Here is a 19,760-nt window from a genome sequence, read left to right on the forward strand (position 1 = left end):
ACATCCCCAGACCTTTTTATTTTTTATTTTGAGACAGGGTCTTGTTAAGCTTAGGGCATTGCTAAATTACTGAAGCTGGCTTCAACTTGCAATACTCTTGCTCAGCCTTCTGGGTGGTTACGATTACAGGGCTGGGACACTTCACTTGGCTAGAGGGAGCATTTTTCAAAAGAATGTTTTGAGGGAGCTGGGGTTGTGGCTCAGCAGTAGAGCGCTCACCTCGCACATTCGAGACCCTGGGTTCGGTCCTCAGCACCACATAAAAATAAATAAGTGAAACAAAGGTATTGTGTCCAACTACAACTAAAAAATAATAATTTTTTTAAAAAAGAGTTTTCTTGATTGTAGATGGACACAATACCTTTATTTTATTTATTTATTTTTACATGTTGCTGCAGATCAAAGCCAGTGCTTCACACATGCTAGGCAAGCGCACTACCACTAAGCCACAACCACAGCCTTTAGAGGGATCATTTTTAAGATAACTTTCCCATTATTGTACCAATTTATAATAATCCCCACTTGATTATTTTTATCACTCAGGCATAGGCATTAGATGCTTTGTTTGGAATTTCTACCAAGGAGTTGAATTGCTTGATTATCCTGGAAGTGGTTCAGCTTAAAAAGGGTTTAAAATAATTTTGCTATTATTTTATTATTAGCAAGAATAAAAATTGTTCATTTTGTTTTTAATTTATTCCTTCTTGTGTAAATTATCTAAATGCTTTACAATGAGTAGATTTAAGTGGGTAATTCTTTTTAAACTGAATTAAAACTAATGTGTTCATTGAAGAAGACTAAAAATATAGAAAAACATTCCTATCACCAGGATGGGTGTCCTGAGGAGGTCCCCTAAAATGAAGGTGGTCCTTGACTCAGACCATAGCTGGAAAAAGGAATTTAAGGATGGGTCAAAGTGTGGCATGGATTGGTTTTATTGGGAGAAAGAAAGATGCACACGTTCTGAGAGACAGGGTGGGGCGTGGGCATTGCAGAGGAATGTGCTAGGTATATCTTAACTAGGCATATATAAATACATGTAAAATCTGCAGGAGAGACATGACCTAAGAAGGTGTTTTTAGTTCTCCTTTGTGTTGGTAACTAGGCATGTTGACCATTACCAGAATGAAGGGTCATTTTCTTCTTTGTTTTTAATGTGTTCTGCTTTGTAAATTTAAACAGTACTACATTGGTGTGCCTGTGGATAAGGTCTAATAACTGATTTAACAGTGCTGTTAGTGACCTTTAAATCTTGACTCTTAGCCCTTGTGAAAGTGGACTTTAAATCATGGCCACTCTTGTTTTGTCCCACATGTCTCCTTTCTACCTATCCTTATGTCTTCTATCTTACCTTATTCCTATACATGTATACATATATGTATGTGAGTTTACGTGTGTGTGTGTGTGTGTTACACATGGTTGGATTTTGTTTTTTAAACAGAAATTGTGCATAGTGGGGAATTCTAAAATTGAAAAGAAAAATGCAAGTGACTGAATTTTACTACTCAAAGCTTAGGTAAGGAAGAAAAGTTTAATGACACATAAACCTAAGAAAAAGTCAAGAGTTATTTCTGGCCTCAGTGACCCAGAACTCAAATGTTCTCTGGTATCTCTCTCAACTTCTCCTCCCCACTTCCCCTCTCTGTGTCCATCTCATTCATTCAGACTATAGCTCAGCTGTCAGGAAATCCAGCTGCTCTAGATGGGCATGGTAACATGCACCTGTAATTCCTGTGACTTAAGAGGCTAAGGAAGGAGGAGTGCAAGTTCCATACCAGCCTCAGCAATTTACCAAGGCCCTAAACAACTAAGTGAGACCCTGTCTCTGAATAAAATATAAAAAAGGGCTGGGGATGTAGCTCAGTGGTTAAGCATCCCTGGGTTCAATCCCAGTTTAAAAAAAAAAAAAGGTAATAATAATAAAAACGAAAATAGAAAGGACCAAAGATGTAGCTCAACGGTAGAGCACCCCTGGGGTCAATCACCAGTACTGAAAAACAGCAACAATAAAATAAAAACACAACAGCCATAGCCCACACCTTATGAATGCCCATTTTTACCTCCATAGAGAAAAAGATCTTTTTCTTTGGGTTCTAAGGTAGAATGTAAGAGATAAAAAATAGGTAGAGAGAAGACATACAGGAAGGACAAGAAAATATAATTTTAAGTTCCACATATTTTTCCAGGCCTATACCTCCCAAATTTCTGGGAAATCTATAAATCTTAAAGTTAACCATAAATTCACTCACTGATGATAATTACCTTTTGCACTTTTAATTAGTCCACCAATAAATAGATTAAGCAAAGAGAGATAGGATATTTTGAGAAAGCTATAATTTAGGAGTTTCCAGTGTTATCTACAAATCAGATAATGGAGACCATGTTAGTCTAAGAATCCTGAGAGTGACCAGACCACTATAAACCATCTTGTAGTCAATCACCAGTCTGATGTTAGACCTACATACCTTTTCATACCCATCCCTCAACAATTTTCCTTTAAAAGAAGAAACTGGAACCCTGAAAGCACATTTCTCACTCTCAAGATGGCCTATATTCTCCTTTGAATGTATAGTCCTTGTTTTCCTAAGTAAATCTCTGTGCCTCTCCTGACATATGCTAAGATTCTTTTTTCCGTACATATGTCAAGGATCCTGATGGTCCTGAATCAAGTTCTCCTCTCACCAAGGAATTCCTCTGGATTCTTTCCTAGAGATACCTTTTCTTAGGAGAGAGTTCCTGTTTAAAAAGTCTCAGGGAAAGATGGGGGTTGTGGCTCAGTGATAGAGCACTTGTCTCGCATGTGTGGGGCACTGGGTTTGATCCTCAGCACCACATAAATAAATAAAATAAAGGTGATGTGCCCATCTACAACTAAAAAAAAAAAAGTCCTTAAAAAAAAGTCCCAGAGAGGGCTGGGGATGTGGCTCAAGCGGTAGCGCGCTCGCCTGGCATGCGTGCGGCCCGGGTTCGATCCTCAGCACCACATACGTTGTGTCCGCCAAAAACTAAAAAATAAATATTAAAAATTCTCTCTCTCTCTCTCTCTCTCTCTCTTAAAAACAATATTCTCTTAAAAAAAATCCCAGGGAAAATCACTGACAGGCTCTGTTCAAGTCACTTGCTCTCCCTGACAATTCATCATGATCAAAGTGGCATGGTTCTACAACTGGGTCAATTGCCCACTTTTTTAACCCAAACTTGATGGAAAGACAGAATCAGGTAAGATGGCAACTCCCATTCAAACCACAGGATGCTGATTTGTAATGAAAAAGCCAAGCAGGGAGTGGTGATGTTCACCTGTAATCCTAGCAATTCAGGAGGATGAGGAATGAGGATCTCAGGCTTGAGACCACCCTCAGCATCTTAGTGAGACCCTAATCAACTTAATGAGATCCTGTCTCAAAATAAAAAAAAATAAAATGGCTGGTGATGTGTTCAGTGGTTAAGTGCCTCTGTGTTCAATCTGCAGTACCAAGAAAGAAAGAAAGAAAGAAAGAAAGAAATCTGATGTTATCTCCCATAGAAAGATAATATACTGGTAGACAAATGACAGCTATTCACCACATACAAATAGGACCATACTTTCTGTAAATGTTTTGCCATATGCTTTTCTACATTTTTCATTTGTCTATGTTCTATGATATAACTTCGGTGCTAATGGTATTTAATGGCAGAATAATATTCTATTTTGGAATATAGTCACAATGATTGGATATGACCTCAAGAACAAGAGCCACACACCTTCCTGGCAAAGCAGAAAGACAGAGGACATCCAGGTCCTTGATGGTATCCTGGAGTTGCTATACCAGTCCTGTATTACCCACTTCTAGACTTCTTAATACATATGAAAAAAAAAATCCCTGATTTGGCTACACCACACTAGCTAGTGCCATTCATTATAGATATACTTTTTTCTTTAATTGAAAAAATTTGGAGATAGGATTTCTCTGTTTCCCAGGCTGGCCTCAAATTCACAATCCTCTTGCCTCAACTTCCTGAGTAGCAGGAATTATAAGCACCTGTGCCACCATACCTGGCTAAATACAATTTTCTTTTGTTTTTGTTTTTGCAGTTCTGTGGATTGAACCCAAGGGTGCTCTACAACTGAGCTATATCCCCAGTCCTTTTTATTTTTTATTTGGAGACAAGACCTCACTAAATTGCCCAGACTGGGTTTGAACTTGAGATCCTCCTGCCTCAGCCTCCTAAATTGCTGGAGTTACAGGCATGTGCCACCTTGATATATTTCCTGACAGTCTTCTACTGTTAAAGGTAAGCCAAGAAATCTATCAGTGGGAAGGGGAGGGTGAGGGAGAAGTCAAAAGAGAAGCTGAAATAAAGGAAATTGTAGCCTACTTTTTGTTGTTGTGTTTGGATGCTAAGGATCAAATCCAAGCCTTGGGCATGCTACAAATGCATTCCACCATTGAAGTACACCCCCCAACACCTACTTTTTTTTCAACTGTTAAAGGAAATGGGCCCACAGAGTTCCCCTGAGCCAACATGTGCAGCAGAGTAGACATGGCAGCCATGCCTGAATTAAGTCAGAGGTAAAATCAGAGATTTCTTTGATCCTATGTAGCATGAAGGGTTCTACAAGTTTCCAAGTGCTCCCAATGAGGGTAATAGGAACAGCTGAAGTTGAAAACTAAGAAGTCTCCCAAATGATCCCCACATGACTAAGGGCCTTCCAAGAAACTGTCACCACAGCTTCAGGGTAACAGCCTCAGTGGGCACCAAAGAGAATAGGCCACTAGGCTTAAATGGGTCGATAAGGGTTGTGATGAGGTCAGAGGTCATGCAATGATCTGGCGAGTTTAGCTGAATCTCAAGTGGAGTGAGTGGGTGCTCATGGAAAAGATGTTAGAGAACCAAGTTTTCTCTGAGAGGATAAAATAAATGAGGTGTGGGTCACCATAGTGCACACCTGTAATCCTAGCAACTCAGTTGGAGGCTAAAAGGGGAGGATCACAATCAAGACCAGCCTCAGCAATTTAGCAAAGCTCTAAGCAACTTAGCAAGACTTTGTCTCAAAATTAAAACAAATAAGGGGCTGAGGATGTGGCTCAAGTGGTAGTGCACTCGCCTGGCATGCGTGCGGCCTGGGTTCAATCCTCAGCACCACATACAAACAAAGATGTTGTGTCCGCCGAAAACTAAAAAATAAATATTGAAAATTCTTTCTCTCTCTCTCTTTAAAAAAAAAATTAAAACAAATAAATAAATGGGGCTGGGAATGTAGTCCTGTGGTTAAGTGCCCCTGGGTTTAATCCCCAGTAGAAAAAAAAATAAAAATTAAAAATAATAAGGATAGGTAGAAAGGAAGGGAGGAACTCTGTAATTTAATTATGAGAAGCTCCACAAACACCCTTACCTTTACTCCCCAAGCCTTTTTACTTCTAGGCCTGAATTTGTTAAATAAATAAATAAATAAACCTTGAATCTTAGGTTGAATTGTGAGTCCAGATAAGAAATGGCTACATACATTGCTAGTTTACATAATATATTGTCTTTAGATTAAATAAACCAATGAAAAATTTGTTAGAAACTTAGGATAGGGATATATTCCAAACATTATCTATTGACTGAATGACATCAATCTCGAAATCCTGAAAGCACCAGACCACCATGACCTGCCCTGTGCTCTACAATTAAGAAAACTGAACTCATCAGTTTGACATCATCCCCCCTACACACATGCTTCCCATGTTTACTGTTTACAGAGTTTCTATGCATGTATGATTATGTTGAAACAAACTCCAATATTATATATAACTATCATGTACTATTTTTTTTTTTTTTGCAGCTGGGATTAAACCCAGGGGTGCTTAACCACTGAGCAACATCCCCATCCCTTTTATGTATTTTATTTTATTTTAAGACAGGATCTCACTAAGTTGCTCAGGGGGCCTCACTAAATTGCTGAGGTTGGCTTTGAACTTGCGATCCTCTTGCCTCAGCTTCCAGAGCAGATAGGGTTATAGGCGTGCCCCACCATACCTGGCCAATAAATTTTTTTTTTTGAGAGAGAGAGAGAGAGAATTTTAATATTTATTTTTTTTTTTTTTTTAGTTTTCAGCGGACACAACATCTTTGTTTGTGTGTGGTGCTGAGGATCGAACCCGGGCCGCACGCATGCCAGGCGAGCGCGCTACCACTTGAGCCACATCCCCAGCTCCAGCCAACAAAAAAACTATGGGGGAAAAAAAAAGAGCCCAAGACTCAAAATAGCACCTCACCCTTGAGTGCCCACATTCCTCCCTTTGAGTATGTATCCTGCTCTATAGCTTTCCTAAACAAATCTTTTTACTTTCTTAAATAAATCTTTGTTTCTCTTTTGATGTGTCCAGAAATTCCTTTCTGAGGCATAAGAACCTGCTAGGACCAAGTTGAGATCTCCCTCTTCCTTTTGGGGACCTCCCCAGACCCCTTTCCCTGTGACACTTTCCCCCAGGGTGGAGAACCAGGCCCTTTACACCTAGAAAATGTCATGGGAAGGAAGAAGTAGAAAGGAAACTTTGGAGGAGACAACTCTCATAGGACTTTTTTTTTTTTTAATGTTTGTTTTTTGGTTGACTATGGGTACAATACCCTTATTTTATTTATTTTTTTGTTTGGTGCTGAGGATCAAATCCAGTGCCTCATGCATGCTAGGCAAGCGCTCTACCACTGAGCCACAACCCCAACCCTCTTCTAAGACTTTTGAACATTAAATTAACTAAGACTTACCCCAAATTAGTCTGTTTAAATCCCCAAGGAGACTTATTTTTACCTGGTAACCTGAACAACTGCACAATAATAAGAATCTCCTGAAGAATCTTAGTTCAATTATAGAGACATTCTGAGTTAACTCCTCATACATATAGGTTTTATTATTTATTTATTTTTACTGTAAGTTTCCTAAAGAGGTATCACAGGAGTCTGACAGAGCAAGGCACTTTAAACCCTCTGATAGCTCGGTGTGGTGGTGCATGCCTATAATCCCAGATAACTAATATATACCCTCTCTTGGGAAGCTGAGGCACATGATTGTTAGTTAGAGGACAGTCTCAGCAAGTTAGTGAGGAACGAAGCAACTTTAAGACCCTGTTTCAGAACTTAAAAAGCAAAAGGACTGGGGATGTAGTTCCTGGGAAGAGGCCCCTGGTCCTTTTATAGTCCTCTCCCGCACTGTACCAAGGTGTGACCAATCACGTATGGCAGAAATTATGGTATATCACTTGCAAGATTAGATAACTTCTGTGTCTTTCTCTCTTAAATCACTCACTCTGGGGAAATTAGCTGTATTGTGAGAAGAGACCACAAGTGGGAACAGCTTCTCCAAGGAGTTTGGAATCAAATCCTCCAGCTCTGAGCAAGCCTTAGATAACTACAGCACCAACCAGTGTCTAGACTGTAATCTCATGGTATATTGTCAGTCATAGACACTCAACTAAACTGTTCCAGTTTCCTGACTGACAGAAGTGATACTTAATAAATGTTTGTTATATAAAACCATTAAGTATCCTGGTCCAATGGCACATGCCAGTGATAACAGCAACTAGGTGGCTGAAGCAGGATTGCAAGTTAAGGCCAGCCAAAGCAAGTTATTAATACCCTACCTCAAAATTTAAAAAGTGTAAAAAGGGCTTGGGATGTAGCTTAGTGGTAGAGTACCCCTGGGTTCAATACCCAGTACCAAAACATAAATAAATAAAATAAAACCACTAAATCGTTGGGTGCAGTGCTGTGCATCTGCAGTCCCAACTATCAGGGAGGCTGAGGGGGAAAATCACTGGAGTCCAGGAATTCAAGACCAACATGGACAACACAGTGAGACCCTGTCTCAAAAATAAATAAATAAATAGATAGATAAATAGACCCACTAAGTTTGGTGGTGGATTGTTACAAAGCAACAAATAACTGATATATACCCTCTCTTTCATAATTTAGTGATAAATCACTCAGGGTGGTATAAGATGACAGTCCCTGATACTCAAGAGGATAGAGCAGGAGGATCACTTGAACTCAGAAGTTCAAGACCAGCCTGCGCAATATAGTGAGACCACATCTTAAAAAAAAAAAAAATCCTTTCTCTCTCTCCTCTACTTTCTCCTCTTCTCCACACCAGTAGGCACTCAACTTCCATTATCTCATGGTCCTTTCTTTATGTGGCCACCTGGGATACAAGGTCTTATTTCCTTTACTGACTTGTTGTGAGATCAAGCTTCCCCTCCTGGATAATTGCTCTGTGGTGAAATGATGAGAGAACAAATAGGGATAGAAGGAATGAAAGAGAGGCAGGGAATAGACAACAGCCAGATTTTGTGAATCTTCATTCATCTCCATTTCCTATTCACTGTGAATGGATTGAAGAGCCACAAAATCTACCTGACAACAAAATATTAGAAAGACTCCTTAGGGGCCTGGAGATGCCTTCAGTTCTCCAGGTCCTGAACTATGTTATAGTCACATGAGGCCTGGTGATCTCTAGGTCTCCTAAGGTCCTGTGAGATTTCCATTTTCCTCATTTTCATTTTTCCCCATGTTTTTTAACAGGTACATTATAATTATGCATAATGGTGGAATTCATTGTTACATATTCATATATGTACACAATTTCTCACTTTCATTTAACTAAGATACGACTGCTAACCAAAACCAGATATATGATTATAGTGTTCAAAATCCCCCAAATGCTAATGGTTATCTTATAAATGTCTATAAATATGTAGCTAAATAACTAAGATGCCACTGTCTGTATGAAAAAGAAAGAAAAAAGAAAAACATTTCTTGGCATTTTAATCTTTATTTTATTATTACTTTATTTATTTATTTTTGGTGGTACTTGGGATTGGATTCAAGATCTTGTTCATGCTAAGCAAGCTCTCTACCACTGAGCTATATCTTCAGCCCTTTCTATTTTTTATTTTGAGATAGGGTCTTGCTATTTTGCCCAGGCTGGCCTCAAAGTTGTGATCCTTCCTCCTCAGTCTCCTAGAGAGCTAGGATTACAAGTACATGCTACTATGCCCCCAGGTTGATTTTAATATGTTTTGTGGCTGATCTCCCCTGTTAGGCTGTGAGTTTCATGAAAGCAAGGGCCATGCTGATTCCTGTGGGTAACCACAGAGTTCAGAATGATCTTAAATACAGAATGTTTATAGAGTGTTCTCAATAAATATCTGTTGGAAGATGTACCATGTGTGTTTGTTGGAGGGTGTACCTTGCCTGTTTGTTGAAGGACTGGTGGAATTAGCATCAAAGGAATTTTCCACAGGAGCCATTTGTCTGGTAATTCTAAGTATCTTAGAGTCCTTCACAAACAAAAACAAAACCAAAACACTTTATTTTTCATTGCATTGAGTTAACAGAGTAGACAGGTCCCCGTCCCCCTTCTTTTTGTTCTTTTTCTTCTCCTTTTTCTTCTTCTTTTTCTCTCACCAAAATGCTCACTGTCTCTCACATAAGCCTCAGGAGCCTCTCCAGTTTGGAACCCAATACCACATTTCCCACAATACTTACCATTGACGTCCTCGTCTGCATTCTCTATTAATAGGTGTATGAATCAATGGAAACGGAATATGTCTGGAAGCATGAGGCTAATGGAAGGAAGCAGAACGTCTGTTTTCGTTGTTTGTTTGTTTGTTTGTTAACTAACGGTTTTCCCCGGCGGGTCTCGGGGGGTTTCTTATGCCTAGTCCGAGTTGGTGTGGAATTCGGCCGGCAACACACAGCCTCTGCAGTTTCTAGCTGCCCAGAGTGAGGCGAAGGACTCGTGGCAGAAAGGATCTGCAGAAAGGCAGAGCGATGAGCTGTTCTTGCTTGGTAGGGGCGAAGTGTAAGAGCCAGGGAGATAACGCCAGGGTACCAGGCTGCTCCACAGTAGTCCGGTGAGACCTGGAGTTTCGCATTAGATCCTCCTCTGAGGTACAGCATTTAGATCTGGCCCTCGGCTCTGGAGAGGCGATTCCCTTGGTTCAGTAGCTCGAGAAATGGGTTTAGTATTTGTCAAGCACTTGGAACTGGGCACCACAGAACTCGGAATCCTTTGCGAGCTAGTTAAGGACTACATTTCCCAGGAGGCTTTGCAATGATTGACGGCTAATTGCCCAATAACTCAGGAGAATTTCAAGTTGTGGTAACAGAGAAACCAATGGAGTGAGCCAGGGGCGGCGTTTTCCGGCTGCTGGCTGTCGAACCCTGAGTCCCACCTGTGTCCTTACAGCCCTGACACGAATCCCAGTCAGGTTCTGGAAGGACCTGCTCAGTTTTGCCGGCTGGGTGCGGCTCGGCGGCGGACTCCTGCTTCCTGCTCCATCCCCGGCTGGGCCTGGGGCGGTGAGTGATCCAGGGAGGGAGTCTGAGGCTACACCTCACCAGCTGCTGAGGGGCGTGGAGGGGGGCTCGCCTGCCTCCCCGACGTTGTCCACGCCAGGTCCAGGCTCTCGCCCTGTAGGAGCCCCGGGTCTTGCTGAGCTGTGGGGAGATGCAGTTTCTATACCACCCTCGGTATATAGTGCATCATCTTAGTCAATTTTCTTGCTCCTTAGTGGTGGTCCCCGGGTTTCAGCTTATCTCTGTGACCCTATGACCGCTGCACCCTGATTAAGGCCTGGAGCACCGCGAGGAAGAACGGGTGTCAGCCCCACCGGTGCGGTCATGTTCCTATTAATAAACCCAGGAGGAAACTCGCACATCTCACAATGGCACTTAGTCATAGCACCTTAGCATTCCAAGGCCTTTGGGGTCACTTGTACAGGAGAAAGGAGACTGGGTGGGAAACAGTTCTTTTTTCTCCTGTACAAGTGACCCCAAAGGCCTTGGAATGCTAAGGTGCTATGACTAAGTGCCATTGTGAGATGTGCGAGTTTCCTCCTGGGTTTATTAATAGGAACATGACCGCACCGGTGGGGCTGACACCCGTTCTTCCTCGCGGTGCTCCAGGCCTTAATCAGGGTGCAGCGGTCATAGGGTCACAGAGATAAGCTGAAACCCGGGGACCACCACTAAGGAGCAAGAAAATTGACTAAGATGATGCACTATATACCGAGGGTGGTATAGAAACTGCATCTCCCCACAGCTCAGCAAGACCCGGGGCTCCTACAGGGCGAGAGCCTGGACCTGGCGTGGACAACGTCGGGGAGGCAGGCGAGCCCCCCTCCACGCCCCTCAGCAGCTGGTGAGGTGTAGCCTCAGACTCCCTCCCTGGATCACTCACCGCCCCAGGCCCAGCCGGGGATGGAGCAGGAAGCAGGAGTCCGCCGCCGAGCCGCACCCAGCCGGCAAAACTGAGCAGGTCCTTCCAGAACCTGACTGGGATTCGTGTCAGGGCTGTAAGGACACAGGTGGGACTCAGGGTTCGACAGCCAGCAGCCGGAAAACGCCGCCCCTGGCTCACTCCATTGGTTTCTCTGTTACCACAACTTGAAATTCTCCTGAGTTATTGGGCAATTAGCCGTCAATCATTGCAAAGCCTCCTGGGAAATGTAGTCCTTAACTAGCTCGCAAAGGATTCCGAGTTCTGTGGTGCCCAGTTCCAAGTGCTTGACAAATACTAAACCCATTTCTCGAGCTACTGAACCAAGGGAATCGCCTCTCCAGAGCCGAGGGCCAGATCTAAATGCTGTACCTCAGAGGAGGATCTAATGCGAAACTCCAGGTCTCACCGGACTACTGTGGAGCAGCCTGGTACCCTGGCGTTATCTCCCTGGCTCTTACACTTCGCCCCTACCAAGCAAGAACAGCTCATCGCTCTGCCTTTCTGCAGATCCTTTCTGCCACGAGTCCTTCGCCTCACTCTGGGCAGCTAGAAACTGCAGAGGCTGTGTGTTGCCGGCCGAATTCCACACCAACTCGGACTAGGCATAAGAAACCCCCCGAGACCCGCCGGGGAAAACCGTTAGTTAACAAACAAACAAACAAACAACGAAAACAGACGTTCTGCTTCCTTCCATTAGCCTCATGCTTCCAGACATATTCCGTTTCCATTGATTCATACACCTATTAATAGAGAATGCAGACGAGGACGTCAATGGTAAGTATTGTGGGAAATGTGGTATTGGGTTCCAAACTGGAGAGGCTCCTGAGGCTTATGTGAGAGACAGTGAGCATTTTGGTGAGAGAAAAAGAAGAAGAAAAAGGAGAAGAAAAAGAACAAAAAGAAGGGGGACGGGGACCTGTCTACTCTGTTAACTCAATGCAATGAAAAATAAAGTGTTTTGGTTTTGTTTTTGTTTGTGAAGGACTCTAAGATACTTAGAATTACCAGACAAATGGCTCCTGTGGAAAATTCCTTTGATGCTAATTCCACCAGTCCTTCAACAAACAGGCAAGGTACACCCTCCAACAAACACACATGGTACATCTTCCAACAGATATTTATTGAGAACACTCTATAAACATTCTGTATTTAAGATCATTCTGAACTCTGTGGTTACCCACAGGAATCAGCATGGCCCTTGCTTTCATGAAACTCACAGCCTAACAGGGGAGATCAGCCACAAAACATATTAAAATCAACCTGGGGGCATAGTAGCATGTACTTGTAATCCTAGCTCTCTAGGAGACTGAGGAGGAAGGATCACAACTTTGAGGCCAGCCTGGGCAAAATAGCAAGACCCTATCTCAAAATAAAAAATAGAAAGGGCTGAAGATATAGCTCAGTGGTAGAGAGCTTGCTTAGCATGAACAAGATCTTGAATCCAATCCCAAGTACCACCAAAAATAAATAAATAAAGTAATAATAAAATAAAGATTAAAATGCCAAGAAATGTTTTTCTTTTTTCTTTCTTTTTCATACAGACAGTGGCATCTTAGTTATTTAGCTACATATTTATAGACATTTATAAGATAACCATTAGCATTTGGGGGATTTTGAACACTATAATCATATATCTGGTTTTGGTTAGCAGTCGTATCTTAGTTAAATGAAAGTGAGAAATTGTGTACATATATGAATATGTAACAATGAATTCCACCATTATGCATAATTATAATGTACCTGTTAAAAAACATGGGGAAAAATGAAAATGAGGAAAATGGAAATCTCACAGGACCTTAGGAGACCTAGAGATCACCAGGCCTCATGTGACTATAACATAGTTCAGGACCTGGAGAACTGAAGGCATCTCCAGGCCCCTAAGGAGTCTTTCTAATATTTTGTTGTCAGGTAGATTTTGTGGCTCTTCAATCCATTCACAGTGAATAGGAAATGGAGATGAATGAAGATTCACAAAATCTGGCTGTTGTCTATTCCCTGCCTCTCTTTCATTCCTTCTATCCCTATTTGTTCTCTCATCATTTCACCACAGAGCAATTATCCAGGAGGGGAAGCTTGATCTCACAACAAGTCAGTAAAGGAAATAAGACCTTGTATCCCAGGTGGCCACATAAAGAAAGGACCATGAGATAATGGAAGTTGAGTGCCTACTGGTGTGGAGAAGAGGAGAAAGTAGAGGAGAGAGAGAAAGGATTTTTTTTTTTTTTAAGATGTGGTCTCACTATATTGCGCAGGCTGGTCTTGAACTTCTGAGTTCAAGTGATCCTCCTGCTCTATCCTCTTGAGTATCAGGGACTGTCATCTTATACCACCCTGAGTGATTTATCACTAAATTATGAAAGAGAGGGTATATATCAGTTATTTGTTGCTTTGTAACAATCCACCACCAAACTTAGTGGGTCTATTTATCTATCTATTTATTTATTTATTTTTGAGACAGGGTCTCACTGTGTTGTCCATGTTGGTCTTGAATTCCTGGACTCCAGTGATTTTCCCCCTCAGCCTCCCTGATAGTTGGGACTGCAGATGCACAGCACTGCACCCAACGATTTAGTGGTTTTATTTTATTTATTTATGTTTTGGTACTGGGTATTGAACCCAGGGGTACTCTACCACTAAGCTACATCCCAAGCCCTTTTTACACTTTTTAAATTTTGAGGTAGGGTATTAATAACTTGCTTTGGCTGGCCTTAACTTGCAATCCTGCTTCAGCCACCTAGTTGCTGTTATCACTGGCATGTGCCATTGGACCAGGATACTTAATGGTTTTATATAACAAACATTTATTAAGTATCACTTCTGTCAGTCAGGAAACTGGAACAGTTTAGTTGAGTGTCTATGACTGACAATATACCATGAGATTACAGTCTAGACACTGGTTGGTGCTGTAGTTATCNACCAAAAAAAAAAAAAAAAGAGAGAGAGAGAGAGAAAGTAAAAAACTCCAAAACCACAAAAGAATATTTGAATTATACTGTACATTCAATTGTGCCTATATTGTGAATGTATATTTTGGTAATAATATCTTTCTGTACATTACTTAACATAACCACTTCACATTTTGTTAAATTATTTTAGTTGTAAATGAACACAATACCTTTATTTTTATTTACTTTTATGTGGTGCTGAGGATCGAACCCAGTGCCTCACACAGTGTTCTACCACTGAGTCACAACCCCAGCCCGAGAGTGGATACATTTCTAAGGTATTTAAGGTATTTGGTAGTTTGCCAAGTTCCTTACAAGAAGATTGAATCAATTATATATTACCACGACAGTAAATGAAAATGTTCATTTCTTTCTATTTTATCTATGAGAGTGAATATTCTAATTTAAGAGTTGGGGTAAAATAACAATGATAGGGTGTTTTAAAGAGTTAAACTTAATCCTCAAGAAAAATCCTCTAATGTAGACCTTATTATCTTTTTTTTTTTTTTTTGGGGGGGGTCTTGCTAAATTGCTTAGGGCCTGGCTAAATTGCTGAGGCTGGCCTTGAACTTGCAGTCCTCCTGCCTCCTCCTCCTCCATAGTTGCTGGGATTAAAGGCATGTGTCACTATATCCAGCTCATATTTAATTTATTTATTTAAAAATATGGAACACATCATAAATTTGCATGTCATTCTTGGGAAGGGGCCTTGCTAATCTCTGTATCATTCCAATTTTTGTATAGGTGCTGCTGAAGTGAGCACTAACCCTATTTTATTGATGAAGACACTGAGACACAGAGTTTAAATAGCATTTCCGAGGTCACCAGCTTGTAAATGGCAGGGTTAACATTCATATTCAGGCATATGACTCTTGAGTTTGTATTCTTTACCTCTATACTGTATTACCTAAGTAGATCATTGTTCTAATTTGAATTTTTTCAGTCAATGGTAAAGTTAAGGGTTTGTCATACATTTATAGGCTGCTTTTTTTCTTTCGTCCAATTGCCTCTTCACATTCTTTTTTTTTTAGTTGCCAATGGACCTGTATTTAATTTATTTATTTATATGCGGTGCTGGCTCAAACCCAGGGCCTCATATATGCCAGGCAAGTGCTCCACCACTGAGCTACAACTATAGCCCCCTATTCACATTCTTTGTCCATTTTTTTTTTTCCCCTTAACAAGTTTTTGTCTTTTTCTCATGGCTGTATCAACAGCTGCCTTTCTGGGAAAATTGTAAAGCCAAACATTATTGTTAACTCCCTTGATTCTTTTTAATGGTTAGATTATGGCAGCTTTGTTTCTGATGAGTTTATCGTTCTACATTGGTTTAACCTTGTGTCTTCAGAAATGAATTATGGTGCTTATTCCAGAGTGTCTATCATCCAAGTCTGGCTTGTGTGAATGTGTGAGTGAGTGAGTGTGTGTGTGTGTGTGTGTGTGTGCACACGCGCGCATGCATGCATGTGCTTTCCCAGGGCTGGGAATCGAGTCCAGAACCTTGTGCATGCTAAGCAAGTGCTCGACCACTAGTTACCCAGCCCCATGTTTTTGTTTTTGTTTTTAATCAGAGGAAAAAAGTTTCTTCCCCTTTAGCCTCCTGTAGCAACCATTCTCTATTAGCACTTCACCTGGTTGCTTTTTTTCCCCCATTACTGGGGATTGAACCTAGAAGTGCTATACATTGAGCACTTTTTAATTTTTATTTTGAGACAGGGTCTCACTAAGTTGCTGAGGCTGGCCTCAAACTTGTCATCCTCCTGCCTCAGCCTCCTGAGTCACTGGGATTCCAGGCATGTGCCCCACACTCTGGTTGCCCTTTTAATGAGCCCAAACACACATTAACAGTCCACTTATGTTCTTTACCTAGGGAAAGTAGAGAGCTTGGTGTCTGGTCAGGCCTTGTATGCTTGGCTCATATTCACATCCTATGTTCATTCATCTTCCTGTGTAGGATTTCTAGACCAAGTGTAATCTCCCAGCTGGAGCAGAAAGAAGCACCATGGGTTCTACCACTACAAAACTTTGAAACAATGACAATCCTAAGGAAAAGTCACACAGGTGAGACGTTAGTGCTACCTAGTAGGAGGAAATCTAGAATTTTAGCTCTTCTTTAGATGAAAAATTTTGACTGCTTCCCTGACTTTTTTTTTCCAGGAAAAAAAAATGCAAAAATATATAATAACCTAAGTCACAGGAGTATTAAACTCTTGCCCTAGCCTTTTGTTTTTATTAGCAAAGTTTACATTTGATTTCTTGGGCAGTCAGTCAGAAATTGACTTCATTTTGAGTAAGCATTTCACTTTATCTATACTATAACATCTTTAAAGGAAGTTGCCCAATTTTGACAATATATGGTATACCTTTTTTTCTCCATTGCAAGGAATTGAATGCAGGGCCTCATGCATGGTAGGCAAGCACCTTACCCTGAGCCGCACTTAGTCCTCAACAAACTTTGCAAATAAAATAACAAGCAGAGTGATCAAATTAAGTGTAGCCTACTGCTACTGTAATTTTAATCATTCTTAACGGATTTTTTATGTTCTTTTCTTACAACTGATAACTTTATTCTGTGTTATTTCCATTAATTTTTCAGACTTTGACCATCAGGTGGCAAAACTCAGTCAGGACATTTCTGAAACAACAGAACAATGTGGAACATCCTCAGAAAGGACCAATAAAAATATTTCTCATGTTCCTAATTGGGGAGGAAACTGGGACAGGGCCCTTGAAGTAGGAGAGCAACATAGAATGCTTCCAGGAGAGGGCCAGCAGGAGCCCTTTGCACAGGCCAGGGATTTAAACAAGTTCCTGTGTGGATATGTAGGAAAGAAGCCTATGTGTGCAGAATGTGGGAAAAGCTTTAACCAGAGTTCTTATCTCATAAGACACCTAAGAACCCATACTGGTGAGAGACCTTATAAATGCATCGAGTGTGGGAAAGGCTTCAAACAGAGCTCAGACCTCGTCACTCATTGCAGAACACACACAGGAGAGAAGCCCTACCAATGCAGCAAGTGTGAGAAAAAATTCAGCGACAGCTCAACTCTCATCAAACATCAGAGAACCCACACAGGGGAGAGACCTTATGGGTGCCCAGAGTGTGGGAAGACTTTTGGACGGAAGCCACACCTCACAATGCACCAAAGAACCCACACAGGAGAAAAGCCCTACACGTGCCTCGAATGTCATAAAAGCTTCAGTCGAAGCTCAAATTTCATCACCCACCAGAGGATTCACACAGGTGTGAAGCCTTACAGGTGTAACGACTGTGGGGACAGTTTTAGCCAGAGCTCAGATTTGATTAAGCACCAACGAACCCACACAGGAGAACGGCCTTTTAAATGCCCAGAGTGTAGGAAGGGCTTCAGAGACAGTTCTCATTTTGTAGCACACATGAGTACTCACTCAGGAGAAAGGCCTTTCAGTTGTCCTGAGTGCCACAAAAGTTTCAGTCAGAGTTCCCATCTGGTTACACACCAGAGGACACATACCGGTGAGAGACCTTTTAAGTGCAAAGACTGTGGGAAGGGATTTGCTGATAGCTCTGCCCTCATTAAGCACCAACGAATCCACACAGGAGAAAGACCCTACAAATGTGGCGAGTGTGGAAAGAGCTTCAATCAGAGCTCCCATTTCACTACCCACCAACGCATTCACATAGGAGACAGACCCTACCCCTGTCCCGAATGTGGCAAGACCTTCAACCAGCGTTCCCATTTTCTCACGCACCAGAGAACACATACAGGAGAAAAACCATTTCACTGTAGTAAATGTGATAAGAGCTTCCGGCAGAAAGCTCATCTCTTATGCCATCAAAACACCCATTTGATTTAGGAAATGGTCTTTAGTGGTTCTGCTATTACTTTTCAAATTTCCATTGCTACTGTCTTCAGATACCCCAAATAGAGAAAACCTGGGCATTGGTGACTCAAGTCAGACCCTAATCTGTTCTCTTTCTTTTCTGTGTTACAATGAAGAGGATGAACTTACAGGGTCCAAATAATGTTCTGAACACAAAAGACATTACTTCAGTGTATGTAACTCACCCTTAGGGAAATATGTGTTTAAATGATTAATGTCTGGTTACTAGAGGTGAAAGGAATGTGGCCTAGAGATCTCATGTAAACCATCTGGTACAGTGCCTGGCACAAAGTAGGTGCTCAATGATTAATATTTGAGGTCTTGGGCTGTGGGTATAGTCTGTCTATGAGGCCTCTGAATTTGATCCCCAGCACTGCTAAAAAAACAAAAACAAAAACAAAAAAAATATTTTTTGAGTTCTTATATAAAGTCCTTAAAAGCAGTGTCTGGGCCTTAAAAGATATTCAATATAATATAATATAATATATATAATACAGTCTATAACTCAATAAGAAATTTATAATTCAAGCCACTCTAGTTCAGAACTTACAAGGTCTGGGGTCTGAACACCTAAATTTAATAAAATGGAAACTCTCTCTTACTAGTGCTATACAGGCTTTAGTCACCAGATGTCTCATCACCATGACAAGGCAGAATTACCATAGAGGATGTTTGTGGTTTTGTGACTTAGAGGCTAAAAGAATCTCAGATCTCTTTGTAGGACAGTGCGTGAGGTTTTTCCACTATAGGTTTGCTGTTATTTGAGGCATAGAAAATGATGAACAAGCCAGAAGGACCTGGAGAAAGACTGTAAAACTGTGGAAGCAAAATTGCTGAAAATGTCAAATGATATTACAGGAATCCTTCCTGGCATTTAGCTAAAGGAAGCAATCTTGTTTTCTAATTTGCTGGGTCATTGTGTCCCTTTACTTTTAGGTTAATGCAACTCTCTGACCCTTGTAGGGCCATTCATTTTATGCACTAGAACATTCCTATATTTAATTGAAATAAATCAAGGGAAGTCAGGTTATTGGAAAGAACACTGACTTCATTGAGAAGGTAAAGTGTTTGAGTCCTAGCCCTGGCCCTTAAATTTGCTAGACTTTTATCTCCTCTCAAGCCTGAGTGATACTTAACTTACCTTCTGCCCAAGGTTTTATTTATCTGAAATACATGCAGGTTCGTGCACACACACACACACATTTTGTTGTTGAATTATAAATGTAATGTCTCTAGAGTTTCTTGTTAAACTACTATTACTAATGTCTTTTTTTTTTCCAGGAAATTCTGGCTATGTCTCCAGGTGTCCCTCAGTCTTATAATGAGGAACTTTTTTTTTAATCTATTGGAAAACTAAGGTGCAAAAATGCTAAATGACATGACTCATTAGTTCACATGGTTATAAAAGAGCCAGATCTGGTTCCTGGTGACTAGGTTTCCAATCTGCGGTTCTTTCTCTTCAACAGCATGGACCAGACCAGGTCTAGGATTTGTTAGTGCCTCTGGGACACGGAACTGGAGGAACCATATTCCATCCATTAAGCACTGTGGATTTAGAAATGACTGAGGGATGTAGTCCAATTCTGAGGGAGCTTTACAGGATCCTAGGCTGGGGTCCTTGATTCTGATGGAATAAGAATGGAGGGCTAAGGGTGCAATGAGCTAAGGAGGGAACTGAGTGCTCATCGCTTTTTTTTTTTTTTTTTTTG

The 19,760-nt window shown here is 41.2% G+C and overlaps 1 protein-coding gene and 1 non-coding gene across 2 annotated transcripts; one reads left to right on the top strand and one right to left on the bottom strand.

Annotated features, from left to right (window-relative positions):
* The first annotated feature begins 7,800 nt into the window (after positions 1–7,800).
* Positions 7,801–19,749, top strand: Znf774 (zinc finger protein 774). The gene is made up of 4 exons (XM_048790137.1): positions 7,801–7,812; positions 10,226–10,320; positions 16,142–16,248; positions 16,784–19,749. The coding sequence occupies exons 1-4, from the start codon at positions 7,801–7,803 to the stop codon at positions 18,022–18,024; spliced, it is 1,455 nt and encodes a 484-aa protein (XP_048646094.1). The 3' UTR covers positions 18,025–19,749.
* LOC125612533 lies at positions 14,847–14,950 on the bottom strand. The gene has a single exon (XR_007342956.1). It is a non-coding gene; the product is annotated as a U6 spliceosomal RNA (small nuclear RNA).
* Positions 19,750–19,760: the final 11 nt, after the last annotated feature.

This window comes from Marmota marmota, unplaced genomic scaffold (genome assembly GCF_001458135.2).
Source record: "Marmota marmota marmota unplaced genomic scaffold, marMar, whole genome shotgun sequence".
Lineage (NCBI taxonomy): Eukaryota > Metazoa > Chordata > Mammalia > Rodentia > Sciuridae > Marmota > Marmota marmota.